At 43.7% G+C, this 22,204-nt stretch overlaps 1 protein-coding gene across 1 annotated transcript in view; it reads left to right on the top strand.

The window, feature by feature from the left end:
- Nucleotides 1-22,204, top strand: part of TMEM216 (transmembrane protein 216) — a 523,512-nt gene that overhangs the window by 74,839 nt on the left and 426,469 nt on the right. Inside the window, exon 3 of the mRNA XM_044058946.1 lies at nt 18,156-18,249. Coding sequence (XP_043914881.1) covers nt 18,156-18,249 — 94 coding nt within the window. The remainder of the gene's footprint in view (nt 1-18,155; nt 18,250-22,204) is intronic.

Below are 22,204 nucleotides of genomic sequence, written 5' to 3'. Positions count from 1 at the left end.
TGCTTGTGTTAATTGCTACTAAATTTGTATATATATATATATATATATATATATATATATATATATATATATATATGTATATATATATATATATATATATACATGAAAAATATACATTTATTGTGATCCATTGAAGGCGAAAGGCCGAGGTACCAGATCATGTAAAATAAAAAGCAACTGGTAAAGTGCGCGGATTCTGTGTTTGGATTTATTTTTTTCTGTGCTGGTGTTTTTGGATTTATTCGTTATTCGTTATTCTGGCACTTACCGGTTGCAAGATGACACAGGCAACTGGAGCTTCGGGGCAAATGAACATGCCAGGAACTACTTTTTTCGCTGATGTGGTCAGTGAGCGTGAAAAAAAGTTTACCCTTATGGATCCGTGGAATGTTGGTGGTAATAGCCAGTTAGATGGTCGATGTTATGTGATCCTATCTCGCCTACATTCTGTACTGATGGGTTCGGAGCCGATCCTCGGCTCCGACTCGGCACGCTATACTATAGAATGAAATCTCTTATTGGCTGAGCTATCCCATATCCCAGGATGCACCACCACCACTGCTTCCCCAGATCTCGTTTGCCGCTTTACAGCAAAGACGTGGTCTCGGACTTGGCTGAGCTAAGTGCTTTTTTCTTCAAAGAATTTCTGTCAGAAATTTTTGATTCATATACCCAAAAGCTGTTTTAACAGCTATCGTTGTTGTGTGACTGAGTTTTGAGTGATTTTTCTGGTAAACTTGTCCTTTATTTGAGGGAAAGGATCCCGTTTCAGTTAGAGGGGCCTTGCCCTTGCGCGTGTTGAAGTATTTAGTGTGAGTTTTATTGTAGTGTTATAGTTTAGTTGGGCAAGTAATCCCGTTTACGTTAGAGGGGTCTTGTCCTTATTTACTCTTCTTTAACAAAGTTTTTGAAAGTTTTTGAAGTTAGTAGCAGTGTTTGTGTAAACATGTCGAAAGAGCATAGACCTTCTGGGTTCAAAAAATGCTCTAAATGCAGCTACAAGATGTCCATAACGGACGATCACTCATTGTGTGTGTATTGTTTAGGCCCTAAACATCTTCAGGAGTCATGTAGCGTTTGTCACGCCTTTTCCTCCCTTGTCCTCCAAGAGAGGAAAAACAAATTGATTCTAAAAGGCTTATTACACCTTCTTTTGAGGAGGCTTTATCATCTTCCTCTTCACCATCGAAGAAAAAGAAATCGTCGGCTCCGACCAGCCCGTCGGAACCGGCCACAAAGAAATCTCGGCAGGCTTCTCCATCGGCTCCACAGACTTCGGAGCCGAGAGCGGAACGGTCTGCCTCGATGCCTCCAGCCTCGACTCCTCTGGCTTCGGAGCCGACGGCTAGAGCTTTGAGAGGCGGGTCACCTTCATTGGCTCCACTGTCTTTGGAGCCGATGAGAGTTGCCCGTTCAGACTCTTCCCCTCCGGTGTCGAAGTCCACTTCGGTTCCGAGGGAAATTGCTATGGTTGTGGAGTCTCCCTCGGCACCGATATTTATTGAGACGATTCGGAGCCGGTCCCTCAGTCCTTTGGAACCGGTGGAGAAGTCGACTCAAACTCGTTCGATCTCTTCTCGGTCTTCGAGAATGTCGGATTCGGACATAGACAGGGTACTTCAAAGGCTGTTTCAGTCTCCAGTCTTCCAAAAGTTGGTTTCGGCTCCAGCCCAGTTGGCTCCGGAGCTGATTGCCCACCCTGTTGTCTTGATTCCTCCTCCAACAGCCTCGGCACCATTGGAGTCGGTGCTGGTGGAGCCGGTGGAGGTTTTTGGGTTGGCTCCGACCCTTACTCCAACCCCGCCGTTCGGGTCGGAGTTCGGTACACGGACCTCCTCAGTCGGCCCCGGGGGTGACGCTTCGGGACCGATGTTTTCGGTTCCGAGCCTCCCTCTCAGTGCATCGGCTGCGGGAGTGCCATCTACTGTTGTGGCCTCGGGGGTTGGACCTTCCCAGGACTCTGGGGGTCCAGCCTTCAGGGCCATGAGGAGTGCTTTGGCCAAATCTTCTTTGGCTACCTCCACCGTCTCTCCGGCACCTTCCCTTGGCATGGAGACTGGTTCCTTTGTTGTCCCCCTGTCTCAAGACAGCGGATCCCTGGGACCTGAGGTCACCCCCATGGGGGGTTCCCCCCTTCCTGGAGGTCCTTCCAAAGCATCTTCAGAGGAACCCCCAAGGAAGAGACAGTGCAAGAGGAAGCACGTCGACTCCCCTGATGAGTCTCTCACCTCGGACACCGACCTCGATGATGCAGAGGGGTCCCCCAAGTCATCCTCGGATGATGTCTCCTTTGCGGACATCTTAGAAATCCTGAAGCAACAAGGCGACTGGCATTCCAAACCCCCTTCTGCTGAGGAGTCGGTATTCCTCAAGGCCTTCGGGGCTCAGCCCTCCGCCTCCTGGGTGTCTCCGCCCTTCGATGAGCTTCTGGATTTGATCTCTCGAAGAGCGTGGGAGCTCCCAGATTCTGTGGAAATGGTGCCAGCTCGCCCCAATAAATTTCTTTCAGCCCCCCCCGAAAAGGATTTTCTCTCCAAAGGTGTGGCTGTAGATGCCCTGGTGGTGGCATCTGCTACCCAACAAGATGTGGCAGAGGCGTCTACATCTGTCCATCCTCCTAATAAAGAGTCCAGGAGCATGGATCGGTACTGGAAGCGCATCCTTACTTCAGCAGCCTTTACTTTAAGGTCCCTGAATTATCTGACGCACTTCACCAGACTTCAGAGGGATCTGGTCAAGGAACTTTCAGATACCCTCTCTGGTAACCTACCTGAGCAGTTGGCCCAGACGGTTAGCTCTCAGCTGGCTACCTTATCATCATTATCGAACTCGTCCATGAGGCTCATTTCGTATGCAGCCGAGGGGGTGAGTAGAGCGGTGGGAACAGGTGTTGCTCTACGGAGACAATCCTGGCTCCACCTGTGTCACTTTGCGGAAGCCTTCAAGTCTTCCTTTGCCGACGCTCCCTTCGATGGGACCTCTCTGTTTGGACCCAAGGTAAAGGACACCTTGACCCGCTGTGAACAAGAGGGTAAGACCTTGACTGCCGTAGGGGCATGGTTTTCCACTCCCTTCAGGCCTTATCCCAAGGCTAGAAGAGGGGGGAAAATGTGGTTCCGTAAATCTCAAAAGGCTTACTCCTCACAGCAGGGCGATCCCCTTCTAGAGGCAGAGGAGGGGAAATTTTTCAGGGAGACGCCGTCCCAGAGGCGGCGGAGGCCCCCGCAACACTGGAGACCGCGAGTCCTTTCGTGGCTCTTCGACCTTCCAGCATCCCTGAAGGATTACCCGACTGTGCAGCTCCGGAGCCAGTCGGGGGTCATTTGTCGAAGCACCTAAAGGCCTGGGAGAGTATCACTCAGGACCGATGGGTGCTCCGAATCATCGCCGGAGGTTACACCATCCCCTTTTCTCAACCCCCCCACCATCCCGGAAAATCCCGGACCCAGTCAACGGGATCTCGCAGCCATCGAAATCTCAAAGCTACTTCAAAAAGGAGTCATCCAACCGGTCCGAAGGCCAGACCAGATTAAGGACTTACTCAAGATTCTTTTTGGTGCCAAAAAAGACCGGGGACTTGAGGCCCATTTTGGATCTCAGCAAACTAAACCGATCTGTCAAGAAGTCCAAGTTCCGGATGGTCACCTTACAATCCATTCTCCCACTGCTGGAGAAGGGTGTTTGGATGTGCTCCATAGATCTCAAGGATGCCTATTATCACATCCTGATAGATCAGGCGTCCAGGAGACACTTGCGCTTCAGCCTGGGAGACAGTCATTTCCAGTTCCGTGCACTGCCCTTTGGTCTCACCACAGCCCCCAGGGTGTTCACCAAATGTTTGGCGGTGGTGACTGCTCACCTGAGAAGTCTAGGATTCCAGGTGTTTCCATACCTAGACGACTGGCTCCTAACTGCCACCTCCAGGCGTCTACTCTTACAAAACCTAGCAGCCACTATATCTCTAGGCAACTCCCTAGGAATCACCTTCAGTTGGGCAAAGTCTGTGTTGCTGCCATCTCAGCGCGTACGGTTCATCGGAGTAGAGATAGACTCAAAGCAAATGCTGGTCTATCTTCCTACAGAGAGGATAGAAACATTACAGTCTCAAGTTCGAGCCTTGCTCCTCAAACGCTGAGCTCCAGCCAGGATGGCCCTACAACTGTTAGGTTCCATGTCGGCCACCGTTCTCCTAGTCCCCTTGGCAAGGTTACATATGAGGATTCTCCAGTGGCTCCTGTCAGTCCAGTGGTCTTATCAGGATCTCCCTCTCAATCACCTCATTCTGATCACAGAGATGTGCAAACAGGACCTTCGTTGGTGGCTTCTTTCCTCCAATCTGGATCAGGGGCGACCCTTCGTTCCACCACCTCCAGTGGCCACATTGACTACTGACACCTCCCAGATGGGGTGGGGGGAACATTACCTGGGCAGGTCAGTCCAAGGCAAGTGGCACTCAGACGAGAGTCTCCTCCACATCAACATACTGGAAATGAGGGCGGTGCTTCTATCACTGCAAGCACTACACAGTTACCTCCCCCAGGGCATGATTGCCATTCAGTCCGACAACATGTCAGTAGTCTGGTACCTGAACAAGCAGGGAGGGACCAGATCCTACCCCCTTTGCAGAGAGGCCATGAAGGTATGGGATTGGGTGATTGCAACCAAACGTTCTCTGGTAGCAACACACATTCCAGGGAGATCCAATGTGATAGCCGACAGACTGAGCAGAACTGTTCTCTCCCCTCACGAGTGGTCTCTGAACAACAGAGTGGCAACTCAGATTTTCAGAAGATGGGGAACTCCTTGTTGCGACCTATTCGCAACCCCCCTCAATACAAAATGCCAACAGTTCTTCTCTCTCACCCCAGTTCCGGGGGAGATTTCCAAGGACGCCCTAGTCCAAGCTTGGCCCACCGGCCTTCTGTACGCCTTTCCACCGGTTCCCCATCTTCCCAAGGTGATGCAGAAGGCGATTCGCTTGGAGAGCAAGATGATTCTAGTTGCCCCATACTGGCCTCGTCAAATTTGTTTTCCCTTTCTTCGGAAATATGCATTGGACGGTCCATGGTTCCTGGACCAGGTTCCGGACCTCTTGATCCATCAGTCGGGACAGCATCATCAGTCCCTCCACTCTTTGAGGTTAACAGCTTGGCTCCTCCTCTTCCGACCATAGTCAGGAGCCACGCTTTGGACCCAGAAGTCATACATATCTTGTCCTCGGCCCACAAGACTTCTACTAAGAAAATGTATAACAGCAAATGGAAGAGATTTGCTATTTGGGCCCAACTCCGGGGATTAGATCCTATAACTGTCCTGGTGTCAGAGGTTCTGAAGTTTTTAGCTTCTCTGTTCAATCAAGGTTCTTCGGTCTCTACCATCAAGGTTCAATTGGCAGCTATTTCCAATTTTCATGAGAGCATAGACCCACCTTTGATGAGCAACAAGTTATGTAAAGCCTTCATGAAAGGTGCTGGGCTGCTACGGCCTCTGATTTCTCATTCCGCTCCACCGTGGGACCTTAATGTGGTATTAGGTGCTTTGACCTCTTCCCCCTTCGAACCGGCAGCAACTTGTGATTTGAAATTTTTTTCTTGGAAGACTGCTTTACTGGTTGCAATTACATCAGCCAGAAGAGTTTCGGAACTTCAAGCCCTATGTGTCAAACCACCACACCTGGTTTTTCACAAGGATAGAGTATCCCTCAGACCGAATCCATCCTTTGTTCCTAAGGTTTGTTCTAGTTTTTGTCTGCAAGAGTCATTGGAACTCCCAGTTTTCTTCCCAAAATACTCAAACAGAGCGGAATACATCTTCCACACATTGGATGTTCACAGACAATTGCGCTTCTATTTAGATAGGACCCAAACACGGAAGACAGATCAGTTGTTTGTGTCCTTTTCGGACAATAAATTGGGCAAATCCGTCACAAAAGTCACTATTGCCAAGTGGATCAGAGACTGTATCAGTCATACTTACTTCATTTCTAATAAAGAGCTTACAACTACAGTGAAAGCTCATTCTACAAGGGCTATGGCTACTTCGGCAGCCTTTCATTCTAAGCTTGCCATTAGTGACATTTGTGCTGCGGCTACATGGTCTTCTCCTCACACCTTCATTTCTTATTACAAATTGGACGTGGCATCTCGGGGGCGAGCTTCCTTCGTTCCACAGTTCTCAGGAGTGTTTTCCAGTGAGCCACCCAGGAATCAGGTGCTAGGGACGCTGTCCCATCAGTACAGAATGTAGGCGGGATAGGATCACATAACATCTTTTAGTTATGTACTTACCATAACTTTAGATGTATGGGATCCATCTCACATTCCTTAACCACCCTCCTTCCCCTGCCTTGGAGATCAGAAGAGACAGTACGGTTCGAGTTCAGCCGTTTCATCTTGAAACACCTGGCAATATTATATCAACAGTCTATGCGTGTGTGCATGTGTGCGGACAAACGAGATCTGGGGAAGCAGTGGTGGTGCATCCTGGGATATGGGATAGCTCAGCCAATAAGAGACTTCGTTCTATAGTATAGCGTGCAGTCGAGCCGAGGATCGGCTCCGAACCCATCAGTACAGAATGTAGGCGAGATGGATCCCATACATCTAAAGTTATGGTAAGTACATAACTAAAAGTTTTGTACTATTAGAAAGACTAATGACTAAAGAAATTGCTTTGTTTCTTGATACTCGCCTCTTGGAAAAATACATTAATTTGAATTTAACTCCTAGAGGCTTACGTATTGATCGACTTCCTGCAACTGAATTTTTAGAAGAGGAACGTAACTTATTTGTTGAATGGAAACAGGCTTCCTTAGAGTGTACAATGAAATGGCTCCATATATTAGTTAAACGGAACCAAAGAGCACACGATAAATTAAAAAGTGAAATACTGCATCTACAGGACGAGGTGGTGGAGGAGTCCTGTTTTAGGATGCATTTTTCCAAAATTAATGAAAAGATTTCCAAACTAGAAACTGAAATCATGCAGCGTAAAAGAAATAAACTTTTACGGGACATGAAAGACTATGAGACCGGTATGTTTTCCTCATGGCAATGTGAGCCTACGCGAAGTAAGTCAAAGGGCAGGAGAGGCTTACAGAAGCGACGAAGTGTTTCAGCATCCTCAGGGGAACAAGAAGGAAATGTTTGTGGTACTAAAAATGTAACTTTTGCTGACTCTATTAATGATGTTAGTTTGGAGATTGAGGGTGTAAATGGTACATCAAGTTCCTCGAGGACAAATAATTCCTTTCAAACCAATAAATCAGGTCTGGGAAGGAATGGCAGAAAGGGCAGAAATCGCTTCAAGGAATGAACTAGTGAGTTTACAGAATGAACGGACATTATCTATTATTAATTTATCTAGTTTGGTTCTCAATGATGATATGAAATCTGTGTTTAAAGGCAGTAAATTTGTTTGCCTCAGTATTTTCCCTCCTTTGGTGATTTATATATTGAATTAAAAATGTTTATTAGAAAATTGTATTTGAAAGTGTATTCTCAGAATAGTGCTATTAACCCTGTTAATAATATTCTACCAGATGAAAATAATCTTGAGTGTGATGAATTATTAAATGTATCTATTTATGATTATGAAGATGTTGGTTCTGTTTGTGAAGATGAAGAAACAGAGAGTGTGGATTATCACACAGGTTATGGAAAATTGTCACTACCCTATTTGGTTTCTGATAGTAAATTTGTACCTAATATTAAAGTACCTGCTATTGCTGCTTTTTTTAAAGTTCTGTTTAAAGAATTGTCATTAATGTTGGATAGATTCTATAAGAACAAAAAGCAGTATAATTTAAATAAAAATGAATGGATGGCTCTTAAGAGCATGGTGAAGGTTAAAAAGGAATTTATTTTTAAGTGTGCTGATAAGGGTGGAAATTGGGTCATTTTACAGAAATCAAATTATTGTGAAATGGTAGAAGATTTACTAAATAATGTGGTTGATATAAGCGCTTGAAAAAGGATCCAGTTATGGAATTTAACAATGAACTCCTGACTTTATTAGAGCGAGGGGAACATCTTGGTTTCTTTAATCATCAGGATGTATGTAAATTGTTTATTAAGAAACCCTTGACACCTATTCTTTATGCCTTGCCTAAAGTGCATAAATGTTTGGAAAAACCTCCAGGTAGGCCAATAGTGTCAGGGATAAGTTCTTTGTTAAGTAATGTGAATATTTTCCTTGATTTTCATCTTAAACAATATTTGAATAAAGTGACAGCACACATTTCTAATACTCAAGATTTGTTGGACAAACTCTCTCAGGTGAAATGGTGTCAGGACTATTATTGGGTGACCATTGATGTGAAATCACTGTATACTAATATTAATAGAAGGTGGGGATTGGAAGCAGTGATGGAGATGCTGGGTGATGGACCTAGAACTACTTTTTTGGTTAACTTACTTGAATTTTGTCTTACTCATAACTATTTTTGCTTTAACAATGAAATTTTTCTGCAACTGAAAGGAACGGCTATGGGGGCTGCTTTTGCACCCTCATATGCCATTATTTATATGGGATTTTTTGAAAGGCAATTTATTTATCCCACCCTGTTTTATAAAAAGAACGTTGTATTATACAAGCGTTTTATTGATGATCTTTTTCTGATCTGTAGGGGTGATATTTGTGATTTTTTGGATTTTTTTGAAAATTTAAACAAGAATGAACATGGATTAACCTTCTCTTATGAATTTAACAGGGAAAGGATTAACTTTTTGGATGTGACATTATATAATGATGAGGAACATATTGGTTTTAGGCCGTTTTGGAAAAGTACCTCAGTAAATATGTTCCTACATGCTAGCAGCATGCATCCTGGGCATTTATTGTGCTCATTACCCTCAGGTGAATTTAAAAGAATTTTTGACCATACTAGTGATGAAGTGGAGAGGGGTAATGAATTGAATAATGCTGAGTTGAGGCTTAGTAAGAGGGGTTATGATAAAGATCATCTGCTAAAATGCAAAAACAGGTTACTTGGGAATTTTGATGACGATTCATGTGAGTATTTAAATTCTAGGTCTATTTTGTATAGATCTACACGTAGAGTATTTAATAATAAAGAGTGTGATGATGGAGAGAGGTTATTTTATGTTACAAAATTTTCCCCTCTGTTAGATGAACTAGTGAAGTTAGTGAGAAAATAGTTGTATATTATTAGTGAGGATGAGAACATAGGTCACCTTTTTCCTAAACATATCACTTTTTCTTATAAGAGGGGGAAAAATCTAAAAGAGTTATTGAATTATAACTTTTTGAAGGGGGATGAAAAGTACAATTTTTCTCCAGGAACACATTCTTGTGGTCACTGTAGTCTTTGTGAGAGGGTGATTAATGTGAATAGGATCAATGGTATACCCTTTGTTCCTAGATTTTACTTTAACTGTAGATCAGTAGGGGTAGTGTATATTCTAGGTTGTTCGTGTGTAGGCATTTGGTACATAGGACAAACCAAAAGGATGGTTAGAATTCGTATTCTAAAACATTTAAAAGATATTAGAAACCATAGTGAAATTAGCCCTGTGGCCCAGCATTTTCTTGATAAACATGGTGGTTGCCCAAATAGTTTGAGATTTTGTGTTTTGGGTAAACCATTTTTCATCGGAGGAGGGGGGATTATTCCTATAAATTACTTGAATTGGAGACCAAAATGATTTTAAAATTTAAAACTCTGAAGCCCCATGGACTTAACTTGGAATTGGGTATTTAATTATGTTATAATTATTATGATTAATATATTGTGCATGTTATTTGTCATTTCATATGTGGTTTATTCGATGTATTGTTCTTCTTCTTTCTAATTCATTGTAAAAATGTCACTTTAAATTTGTGATTATATCAGTGATTGATTGATTAATTGATGTTAGGTGCTTGTGTTAATTGCTATTAAATTTGTATATATATATATATATATATATATATATATATATATATATATATATATATATATACATTTATTGTGATCCACTGAAGGCGAAAGACCGAGGTACCAGATAAGTTTAAAATAAAAAGCAACTGGTAAAGTGCATGGATTCTGTGTTTGGATTTAATAGGGCGATAGTTCCTGGGATCAGTGGTGGCTCCCCCTTTGTGGAATGAGATAACTGTTGCTGTGCACCATTCAGTGAGCACAAAGCCTGATGTAAGACTATGATTGAACAGATGTAAGACTATGATTGAACATGGTGCTTAGGTGGGGAGCCAGTTCATTCTGAAGTCCGTGTATAATGCAGCCTGGGATGTTGTCCAGTCCCATGGATGCTGTGTTTTTGGCTTTAGAGTGTGCAGCTTTTACCTGCATAGTTGTGATTACAGGGACTCTGCATTCTTCCTGTATAGATATGGGCCCTTTAGGGGGTGAGAGGGTGGTAAAGTTAGCACTGAACCTGTCTGCCAGGACATTGACAATATCTGTTGGTTCTGTAATTTTCATGCCATTGTGCTGTAACTCAGAGCAGATCTGGCTGTTGCCATTGAGATTCTTGACATAGCTATAGAATGCTTTATGGTTGTCCCTAGAATTAGTGGCAATTTTGTTTTTGTAGCTAGCTTTGGATGATCTTATAAGGGGTCTCGGCTTCTTACTGAGGCTGACCAGGGAACTCCTCCACTCATGGGATTTTACTCCCTTGCAACATTTTCTTCCTTCTGTTGTAGAGTTTGTTTATGGCAGGGGACCACCAGATTGGCTTCCTTTTTTTGGAGGATAGTGTCTTGGTTCTGTTTGGGATAGCACAATCCATGCACTTGTGTAAGTGCTTATAGAGTGCATCTGTGTAGGATTCAGCAGTCGTAACTATATTGTCCATCTGCATGGGTGTCATGAAGTTTGCCACTTCTGTCTTAAGAAGCATGAAGTTGGCTTTGGAGAATTTTTTTACTGTGATTTCCTTAATGGGGGGTGGGGGCAGGATGTGGAGATCTACGGTGATTAGCTTATGGTCAGATTTGACCAACGAGGAGTTGACTTCAGGTGTGGAACACCAGTCACTCATTTTGGTAATGACTAGGTCTAGGATATTGTTGCCCCTGTTGGGGGTGTGGATAAGTTGATCCAGGGCATTGGAATTTATGAAGTCCAGAAAGCGTTGAGTGAAGGAGTTGGAACATGAGTAGTGTTCCCAGTTAATGGTGGGGTAGTTGAAGTCGCCCATTATTAGGGTGTTTGGTTGTTGGTTTAAATTGCAATAGTCCCCAAGGGAAGAGCATCCTGAAATGCCTGCAGTACTAGAAGGTCTGCTCTCATCTCTAGGACATTGATATGCAACTTGGTCTCTTGGGAGGACTACATGCCTTGGACAGTTCTTCACAAGGAATCCCCACCCCACCCCAGTTGAGAAGAGTCTGTGGTCACTGTGGCTACTCGGTTTGGTAGAGTAAAAGGTCTGCCCAGAAAAAGATTGTCCAATTGTATCCACCAGTGAAGGTGCTGCTTGCAAATAAGGGTGAGCTTTACTTGAATAGACAGGGGTTGATGTAGAATGGACCACTGTACAGACAGAGTCCATTGGAGAACTCACATAAAGAAGTGAGGTAGAGGAAGTAGCACTATGGCAGCTGCCACTGACCCCCAAAACATGAAGCACTAATCTTGCTGGGGGAGTTGAATGACAGAGAATAGGTTGAATCTGATTCCTGATAGAAGTAATGCAATGGATTGGCAAGGATGCTGTTTGGGTAGATGTGTTTAAAATTTTCCTGATGAATTCCAGGCTCTAAATTGGAGCAAGTTTTGATTTGGCAAGCTTTATCATAATGCCCAAGGAGTCAGAAATCTGGAGCAAATAGTTCCTGGCATGCTGAAGTTGATGTTTGGATTGGAAGGTTAGCAGCCAGTTGTCTAGATATGGAAACAAGTGGAATCCCTACAGTCTCAAGTGAACTTCAACTATTGCCATGCATTTGGTACACACCCTGGGAGCTGTGGTGAGTCCAAAGGGCAGAGCTCTGAATTGGTAATGACTAGCTCCCAGCCAAAAGTGGAGGTGTCTTCTGGATAGTCTGTCTATTTTGATATGATAGTATGTGGCCTGAAGATCAGTAGAGCACATCCAGTCATCCTTGCTTAGAAAAGGCAGAATGGACTGAACCATGACCATTCAAAACTTTGCTTTCTTTCCATACTGGAATGGGTCTGAGTTCCCCTGTTTCCTTTGGCACTAAAAAGAAGAGTGAATAAGTTCTGAATCCTGTTTGGTCTGGTGGGACATTTTGGATGACACTCTTTTTCTATCAGCTTTTGAATTTCTTATGCTGCGGTCTTCCTCTGACTGGGTAGGACATAGGGAATTTTCTTCCTTTGATGATGAGGAAGAAAGGAATATGGTATGAAATAACCTCTGGATATTATACTTAGCACCCATGAATCTTTTGTGATGTTTGTCCAGGCATCTGAGTTCAAAGAGAATTGACCCCTGACTGCCACCAGGGTAGGGCAATCTGGTAGCACTTCAGGAACGCTCATAGGTCCTATCTGAAAAAGAATCTCTAAAGCCCTGGATTTGTGGGCCTCCTCTGCCTGTAGGGTGATGTATGCCACTAAAGTTTGCCCCTCTGCATCTAAAGGAATTTTCCCCATGGGAGTCTTGGAATGCACCCTGAGATTTTCGGAACTATATTTTCTTACAGCCTCTTTGGTTCCTACAGAAGATTCACTGAGGGGTAGAAAACTTGATCCCTATGGCAGACAGGTTTTTTCCATCTTTTTCATTGTGAGTAAGTGTATCTTTTACTGATGGCCCAAACAAAGAAGTGCCTTTGAATGGGGGGTTAATAAAAGACATCTTTAAAGGCTCTGCAGAGTCACATAGTCACATCCAGGCATGTCTCCTCATGGGGATGCCTGAACCGGCTGCTCAACAGGTATCTTCAGCTGTATGAGAGCTTAACCTCATTGAAGTGTTTGATATGGATAAAAGAGTGGCCAGCTGAAAGGCTCAGCAGACATGGACTCTGAGAGATTATTTGAAAGTTCTTTAGTCAAATCTCTCTGAAGTTTAATAAAATGAGCCAGATAATTGTGACCTCATTGTGAAGGTAGCTGAGGCAAACACCCACTTTCCAAATCTGTCCATCACTCTAGACTCAGTATTGGGTGGATAGACAGTAGAGCTCTGATCTGCTAGCTCTTTCTTAGTGGCTGCTGCCACCACCATACCATCAGTTGAGACTCCTTTGCGCCAGTGGGGTCTGTCTGCATGTGATGCCAAAAATTTGTTATGGGGCTTGGGAATGGGCTTGACAGTATCTGGCTCCTTTCATGGCTGGTGGGGAACCAAGTCAATTAGTTCGTCCACTGGGGGATGGGGGACCCAAGATGTAGATGAGCCAGAACCAAAAGCCTCCAAGAACACTGATTCTTAAGGGAGAAGGAGTTTGTGATGACTAACCACCTTTCTGCTTCAGGAACTCTAGAATGCCTCCAAAGGAGATGTCATCCTGTGGTGATCTGGGGGATCCATCTCCTTCATCAAAATCCGTGTCTTCCATGAGATACTCCAAAGGGGAGTCTGTGTCTGCTTTTACACATCCTCTTCTGGGGGACCTCTTCTATGGGATGTTCTGGAGAGATTTTGAAAGAGGGGGAAAGCTCCTCCACTAGAGTTGTCTGGAGGAGTGTTGAAACTGGCTGTCCCTGTGGAATAGGCCTAACTGACTCAGAGCTTGGAATCGATGGAATTAAAAGGGTAGGCTCCAAAATAAGGGAGAACGGTTCTCTCTGGAGAAAAAAAGCCTTTTCTACCACCTCGAAGGCCTAGGTGAAGCCATGACCTGCCCCCCTCAGAGATGAAATGTCCAAGGAAAGTAGATCACGGCCACTCCCAGATCTGAGCCTTGAGGAGAGAATTAGAACCGAACTTTCTAGGGCCGAAGCTCCGAGGGGGGAGGGAACGATCTGACAAAACCAGAGCCGAACCCACCCCCTCGATCTGATGCTTACAGTTCAGCTCCGAGGCCCATTCCGATCCAAGGGTATTGGAGCAGAACCCTTCAGGGAAGCAGTCTGAGTGGAGGAGGAAATGGTTTGTAATGTATAATGTTTGAAACAGATTGTGTTGGTACGGTTTATTTTGATTTATATAAATGTAAGATTGCCTATGTCATACATAATTTAATAAAGATGTTTCTTGTTTAAAAAAAAAACTTTATTTAAATAAAGGAAAATTATGGGAAATGGTTCTGGAAAGATGGGAGCAATCAGTATATTGCCATGAAGTGGGTAGTGATTTTCACATTTGCAGTCTGCTCATTCTAATGACATATGCTGGTGTAATATAAGAAATGGTATCACATTTGACATGGCTGTTATAGGTTGTGCTACAATAGTGTACTGAAAGCACTTTACTTTTACTGTCTCTGTGTATGAGTTACTTCTATATTTATAGTTATGAAATTAAAAATAGAAATACTTATTACTCAGAATTACTTTTTTAAATGTAAATATTTTTGCATACTCATGAGCGCCCTCAAAGTCTCATTAGCCTCCTGTTCTCTTGGGTTTTATTGTAAGAAATCTCTGCTTTCCAGAGATCACACAGAGAGAATCGTTGTTTAAATCAAGTTGTGTGTTTTACAGTATTTGTGACAAGATGATATTTTACTATTCAGCAAGGCACTGAAGTTATTTTTTCACTTTCTTAAGATGAGTACTTAAGCTTCTGTACACATTTTTATTGATTATTCTTGTTTGTTTTTATTTATTAAGCAGGAAAACAGCAGAGAATGTCATGCTTTCATTATAACTAATACATTTGTAGTTATCAGTAGTTCTTCATTGCAAGTTGACCTAGGGGACTGCACAACTTCCTTCCAGCTGTTAGATTTTTATGTCTCTGTGCACTTTTTCTGTTTGTGGGATGAGTACTTTGTGCAATCTGTTTATACAATTCCTTTAAAGTTTCTGCTTTTCTCTATGCCATGCATACTCTGCTTGGCAGTATACTTTTTGAACAAATAACTTGTTCCTGCTAGTGCTTCCAGTTACTTTTTTTGTTTTGCCATAATTTGCATACAGCATGAATAAATTATCCTGAGTTTATGCAGATAAGTTTGACTGCCATATCAACTTATGATCACTTGAGATAGGCAGCAAATAGTTTAGTAAAAACATGAGCTTGATCAAGTAAGAAATAAATGGCAAAAATGTCAGAAATTATTAGGAAGCAGTTTATATTGATGACAGAGAACAGTCTTTACAAGGAGAATTTTGTATTTTATTGATCTGATGGGTCAGATGCAGATGATCATGTAAATACAAATACTGATGAAATGAGTATCATTTATGAATATGGATTCCTTACAGCACCAGGAATGCATATGGAAATAGTCATAATGACAATATGAAAAATATTTTTGAAATTCATTTTGGTGGCATTTAAGATTATGCTACACAGGAAAGAAATACATACTTTGAAGTGATTGTAGTCTGATATAGTGTATTGTTGTGTCAATATATATGCTGCTTTACTGGAGGATTTCAGAGTGTCACTCCTGAATTAAAAATGATACTGTGAATACAGGAAAGTGTTTATAGGTTTTTAGAAGCCTGGCCGTGCAACCCTACTCAGTTTTGTCTCGGAGTTCCTTGGACGCCTAGATGGTGGGATATATTAGAAAGAGGTAGCTAGAGGGTATGTTAGGTGGGGATGTCTTCTAGGGGAAGGATACAAATCTGATAGCAATGTGCTTGCAATAACAGTATAAATGTGCAGAGATTACTACAACACATATTTAAGTTGCTGATTTTCAACTTTGCATGTATATGTATATGTATATGTATATGAATATGGTTGTTTTGTCACCAAACCTGGATGTGTACTCAGATCTTTGATTCATTTGTGATGATAGCAGGGACACTTTCATTCCTGTGTTGTTTGGCTCATAACTGGATCAAAAGATTCAGTGTATGAATTTGGCATGTTGGTTTAGGTACATTATTAATGCAGCAGTGGGGATCTAGACAGAGAAAGGAATATTTTGGCCATGAGGAGAGCCACATTCTCATGGCAGGGATATATGCCAAATGCCCATTTGGAAAAGTGGGACCCAAACAAGCTGAGAGAGCAAAGGCCTGGAACCAAGTGGCTGTGGATATAAATGATGTTGGTGAAAGAACCACACATTAACACCGTGCAAGAAAAGTGTCAGTAATATGATAGGATGTACCAGAGCAAAGACTAGACAAAATGCAATTGCCCACAGAAGTACTGGGAGGCCTTCTACACTTTATCCCTTTCACACTTGTTGAGGAATCCCTCCTGTCCATTTGTGTGGATGACAGTGATACAAATGATGTCACTGGCTTAGTCAGAGGTGGCATGGGCACTGGCTATTACCCACTTCTGTAGCATCAGCAGACCTCTAAAAGTTGCTTTGACAATGGTAACATATTTATATAGAGAAGTGAATGCTGAAATAGAATTATTACATGTAACATATGACCATTATTATTAAGAGGTGAATCCTTCACTTCTGCCTATAGTCACATTGAGCAGTGTGTGTATAGTAAGTGTCCTCAAAATGTAGTGTACACCAATATCTGAATAATAATGTATTCAATTAATTCTTTACAGGATTAGCAGAAGAAACAAATAGCTCCAATATACTAATAAATTTAGAGGATATCTGCAACAGAATGGTTGCTGCTGCTGTTGATGATGATAACATAGTTATAGTTATGAGACAACCTTAGGCAAGTGGCACACAGGATCTCACACCCACAGCATGTTGATAATTCTGCAGGAGGTGACACTAGATCACAATGTCAAGTACATGGTGAGATTACAGTACATGTTATACAGGGAGAAAACACAGGCAGCTTTACACCAGTATCTCCAAACCCACACCTTCTGGATGATGACAGAAATTCAGAGGTAATGGTGTCCATAGTGACACCTTTACAAAGGTGTGCCAGATGTAGGCATATGTCACAGCTACCCACGGAAACGTAAAGCATTGGCTGCCCATCACCAAATGTGCCATAACATTGCTAAGACTCAGTGCACTGCCATAGAGAGTTAGCTAGAAGTGGTCAGAGTGCTCTTGGTGTAAGTCAGGATTTCCAGTACTTCATGGAAATGGCAGAGATTAAGAATAATCCTATGATCACATTGATTCATAGTATGGTGCCACATCAAGCATTCATGTCCATCTCCAATCATACACTAGTGAGGACTTACCAAACTCAAACAGGAGACAGGTGTGGAAGGGACAGTGTATGGGGGTACTGCCCAGATGCATGAGGAATATCAGATAGCATTGCAAATGCTTTTCAAGAAGGTAGTGGAAACAAATTTGGGGAAGAACAAGCACAACAGATTTCATGCAGGTAAAGTCAGCTTTCCTCTACAGAATCTGTAATTTGAGGTCCCAGTCCCATAGCACTGTGAGATCATTGTCTGTAGGTTTACCTGCATTAAGTAGGTCACAACATCACAGCAAGTCACCTTCCAGCTTACATGACAGCCCTTTCTCAAGATCACACACACCTGCACCTACCCTATCTTTAGGAGATGATGTGTATGACATATTTGACCCTGACCTATTGTGATTCAGGCTAGACATTTCAGGCACTACACAGGGATGTCAATGTTTAACTTGTTTTTTTATAAAGAATCTGCAGACTGTGAGGAAATGTATCAAATTATGATTATGAATTGCAAACAGGCCAAGAAGGACTTATTAGTGTATGTGGTTTACATAATTTCTCATTTACATCTCAAGTTTATTCATGGCCATCATACATTGGCATAAATGGCCTATATGCAACGGTCATTTGCTGCTAAAACACATAAGCAGTGCTGATTGCATTTATGCATCCACGTAATGACTATTAATACCACCGTAAGCTTTATGTATTGTATTGTATCCTTTATTTTAATGCCTATCTTCTTCCACACAATGTATATTTTTGTCTTTCTCCCATACCTAATAATGCACACTCTCCCTAAATAACTTAAATGGAAGGTAATTGGTACTGTGGATCAGTCACACTGTTTTATCTGGTACTGTAACATGTCATTCATGATAGAAAAGATTAAACAGTCCTGAAGCCAGTACGTTATGCAGTGGAAAAAAGCAGTCTTTTGTGGGCTATCATGTTTCTGCAGATTTGATGTTTTACATTTCTTAACTAGTCTTCCCAGTTCTCTTCCACTCCATTGGAGGTGCTGCTTTTTCTTAATGGATGGTATTATGCTGCTTACTTTTTGGTGGAGATTCTTACGTTTGTCTATAAAGGTAAGGTCTGACATTTTCTTTCACTTCACATTATAAAAATGTCTAACATTTGATTTTTTTGTGTCTATTAACCTCTAGAATAAGGGATTTTGGAGGGTCCCACAAGCTGTCATATAAACATTTTTGCATGTCAGTTGGAGGCATATAGTTTCTTGAATCTGTTTGTTGCAGTTAAGACAGTTCAGCTGCCTCTCCCCATCTCCCTCCCCCTATCTTCTGTAGATTTCATATTTGAAGTTGTTTGTTGCTGTTCAGTGTAGACTGTCCTTCATTAGCCTACTACAGTTCCCCACTGCTCTTTTTCTGAAGCATTAATACTTTCCATTTGTCTTGAAATGTGTTCTATTTGCCATCTGTGATTGCTCCATACATATTGGCCATTTTCTTTAAAATTACTTTTTCATTGTGTGGAGTGTGATGAATGTGTAGTATATTAGTAGTCACTGGCATTTAATTTGGTATGTTCAGGAAGTAGTACTATACCCTCTACTTTTGTAGGAGGTGTCATTTTGCACTAATAGTAAAATGAGAAAGGAGTTAAAGTAGATATAACTTAATGGAGACCCATGCCAGAGGAAGTGGAATGTCTTTCCAGGTTATTCTTGCTCAGTTTAACCTCTGAGGGAGTCATTATGAAGCCTTCTCTTCTTTAAAAAAATATTATGTTCCTTTTGTAAAATTTGCACTAATGAAACGTAGTGCATTAAAATTGTGTAGGACTATAATGAAGGTTTGAATTAATTCCTTAACTGCAGGTATTGGCCATACTGGAAACAATATCCATTTTCATAGATTCATAGGTAGTTACTAGACTTGCAGTCCAGGTGACCATTGAGGAGCTTAGCCCAAATTCTGAGTTGTCCCGAAACACAGTCTGGCTAAGTGACTTAATCAAGGTGATACAGATAGCAAAGGAGGCTGAATCAATTAAAACCTGTACCACAGGAACTACAGCTCACAGCTTTAACCTCTGTGTGCCGTCTGCATAATCATTCTCCGTGTATATGTGCCTATAAGTTTTATCATCAGAACTTTAGTTATTATCTGCATCAACAGTATATGGAGCAAATTAGTATGACATTTCCTTTCACTTCTGCATGTGTATATATGTATGTTGTCTGAAATACTGTGCATGTATAAAACGTTTATGCTTCCAGTGTATACCACAGTGGAATTTTCCCATAAACTGTAAATAAAATAATTTGGAGTTTATTTTAAATCAAAAGAGTAGTTTAAAAATTAACATATATTTATTTTGTCACCATCTTATTGTTTATAACAAAAGTACTTACAGAATGATTACTTATGCTGCTTCACTAGACTAATTCACTACTAAATTCAGAATGTGTGCAGCTATACGATATTGTCATAATAGGTGGGAAAACGTATTATCTGAAGTAGGTAGACTTCATTTGTCTGCAACCTGTGGGTTTCGGATCCGACCTTGGATCCGAGCCGGCATTTCAAAAGCTTAGGATCCGAGCTCCTAGCTCCTCCCTCTACCCATAATCCCCTGCCAAGCCCTAACTGACCTCAGATTTCATTTGCCGCGTTTCAAGTTGCAACGGACTCCTCGAGCTCCTGGTTAAGATAAGAGTTTTTGACTGAAAAATTTTAAAAACTTTAAACTTTTAATATTTAGTTAATTAGAGTGTATGTGTTAGGCTTTCCTCTCTTTACCTTGTTAATTTTTTTCACGGCTTTTGCGTAGTTTGTGTGTTTGTTCGTACTGTGTGTGTTAGGCCTGTTAGGGTTTAGGATGTCAGAAGCCCATAAGGCAGTGTTTTCTAAATGTACCGAGTGTGGCCACAAGCTGTCCCCAGCAGATGGCCACACTCGGTGCGTTAAATGCTTGGGGGTTGAACACCTGTCATCTGGTTGTACCATATGTGCAGGGTTCAACCCCTGAGCTTTAAGGGAGCGGAGGTCGGAGCTTGTTCTGGCGGGACTTCTCCCTCCAGATGTGGCTCCGGCCTCTGCCCCTACTAGCCAGCAGCCTTCCGTGGGTGCTGTTGTCTCCCCTCCCCCGGCAGGGACTCAACCTCCCACCAAAAAGCCGGAGGAGAGGGAGACTAAAAGGGAGAAAGAGAAGAAGGAAAGACGCAAGGAGAGGCACCACAAACGGAGAGCCGAGACCTCAAGCTCAGCTCCTCCGTCTAAACGGGCCTCCCCTGTGTCTTCTAGATCTCCTCCTCCTCGGCTCCACTCCCCTCGGTTCTCTTCTGGTCCCGAGGAGGAGGAGGCTAGCCCTTCCACCTTTTCAATGAGAGAAGCAGACATGGACCGGATGATGAGGCGTTTCATCCAGGCCCAGATGCAAATGGGAGTGCTCTTAGCCCCCCCCCATCTGGGAGGGCCGACCCTTCGCCCCTTGGCTCCTTCTCCGACCCACACCCCGGGTTCGGAGCTGTCGGTGCCGGGCAGAGTTGGATCCGGGGGTGGGTCGGATCCGACAGGTCGGCGCACCTCAGATCCGACCCATCCCTTGAGTGCTTCGGGTACTTCGGACCCGACCTCTCAGAGCCGAGGGCCAAGCCTCAGATCCGAGGGAGCTGGTGTGTCTTCGACTCCGTCTAAGTCGGAGCGCACCGGTCTCCCGGATCCGACGCTTTCGGCTCCGACTCCGGTCCGTGCGTTGGATCCGAGTGGGGGTCGGCTCTTGGGGCTTAGAGAAGCTGGCTCCCCCTCGGCCTTCGTAGTGGAAAGGGCGCTGTTGAGGACTACCGGACCCCCCAGTCCCTGCCACGGCTCCACCCCGCACTCCCTTGCAGCTGGGCCAGGCTCCCATCAGCCGGTCCCAGGGACAGCCCGCCTCGATGTCCCAAGTAGTTCCCTTGGAACATCTAGCTGCTGAAGAGGACTCCTCAGACAGTCCCCCCGAGGAAGTGCCTCGGAAGTGTAAGTGCAAAAGGAGGCACATGGACTCCCCAGAGTCCATTACCGAAGACACAGACTTGGATGAAGGGAAGGGCTCCCCAAGATCACCCCCAGAAGACGTCTCCTTTGGAGACATTATGGAGATGTTAAGGATCGGGGGGGTGGTCTGCCCCCAAGGCCTCCTCAGACGAGTCTGTGTTCTTGGAGGCATTCGAGGCGGGTCCATCTACCTCTTGGGTGTCCCCTCCTGCCGATCCTCTGGTGGACCTTATATCCACCAGAGCATGGAAGGATCCGGACACCGTTGAGCCTGTACCCAAACGTCCGGACCGTATCCTGTGCCCCCCAGGGAACCGCACTCACTGGAGCAAGGGCCCCCCGGTAGATGCCATGATGATGGCTGCAGCCACGAAGAGGGAGTTAGCCCAGGAGAGTCCCTCTATGCATCCTCCGGGCAAAGAGTCTCGCTCGATGGATCACATTGGGAAGCGAGTTTTTAGTTCAGCAACCTTCTCTTTGAGAGCGCTGAACTACATGGCACATGTCATCAGGATGCAGCGGGACCTGATTAAAGAGTACGCTGCATCCCCCCCAGAGTCCATGTCGGGTGAGGACAAACAAGTGTACTCCATCTGTATGGCCACTCTTAGAGCAGTTTCCAATACTTCTATGCGGCTACTTTCTCATGCTACCGAGGGAGCCGCTAGAGCTAGCAAAGCAGGCCTAGTCATTAGGCGTCAGGCCTGGCTCCGCCACTGTGATTTCGCAGAGCCCTTCAAAGCGACCTGAATGCTTTGATGGTTCTGCCTTGTTTGGCAAAACTGTTCGCGAAACGTTAGTCCAGAGCGAGAAGGACGGGAAGACGCTGTCTGCCTTCGGAGTCCACTTCTCAGCTCCCCAGAGGTCCTTCTCGAAGAACCAAAAGGGACAGAAGAAGATGTGGTTCTGGAAGTCGCAGCAGTCCCAACCTGCTCCGGATAACCAGTCCTTCCGTGGCAGAGGAGGACAGGGAGGTCGCCGTCCTAGAGGCAGAGGGGCTCCTAGGAACTTTGGGTCCAGAGAACCTTTCTCTGACAGA

Source organism: Protopterus annectens, chromosome 17.part0 (assembly GCF_019279795.1).
Source record: "Protopterus annectens isolate FY-2018-M chromosome 17.part0, PAN1.0, whole genome shotgun sequence".
Classification (NCBI taxonomy): Eukaryota; Metazoa; Chordata; order Ceratodontiformes; family Protopteridae; genus Protopterus; species Protopterus annectens.
The sequence above is the reverse complement of the archived record's forward strand: the minus strand, read 5'-3'. Positions and strand labels throughout refer to the sequence as shown.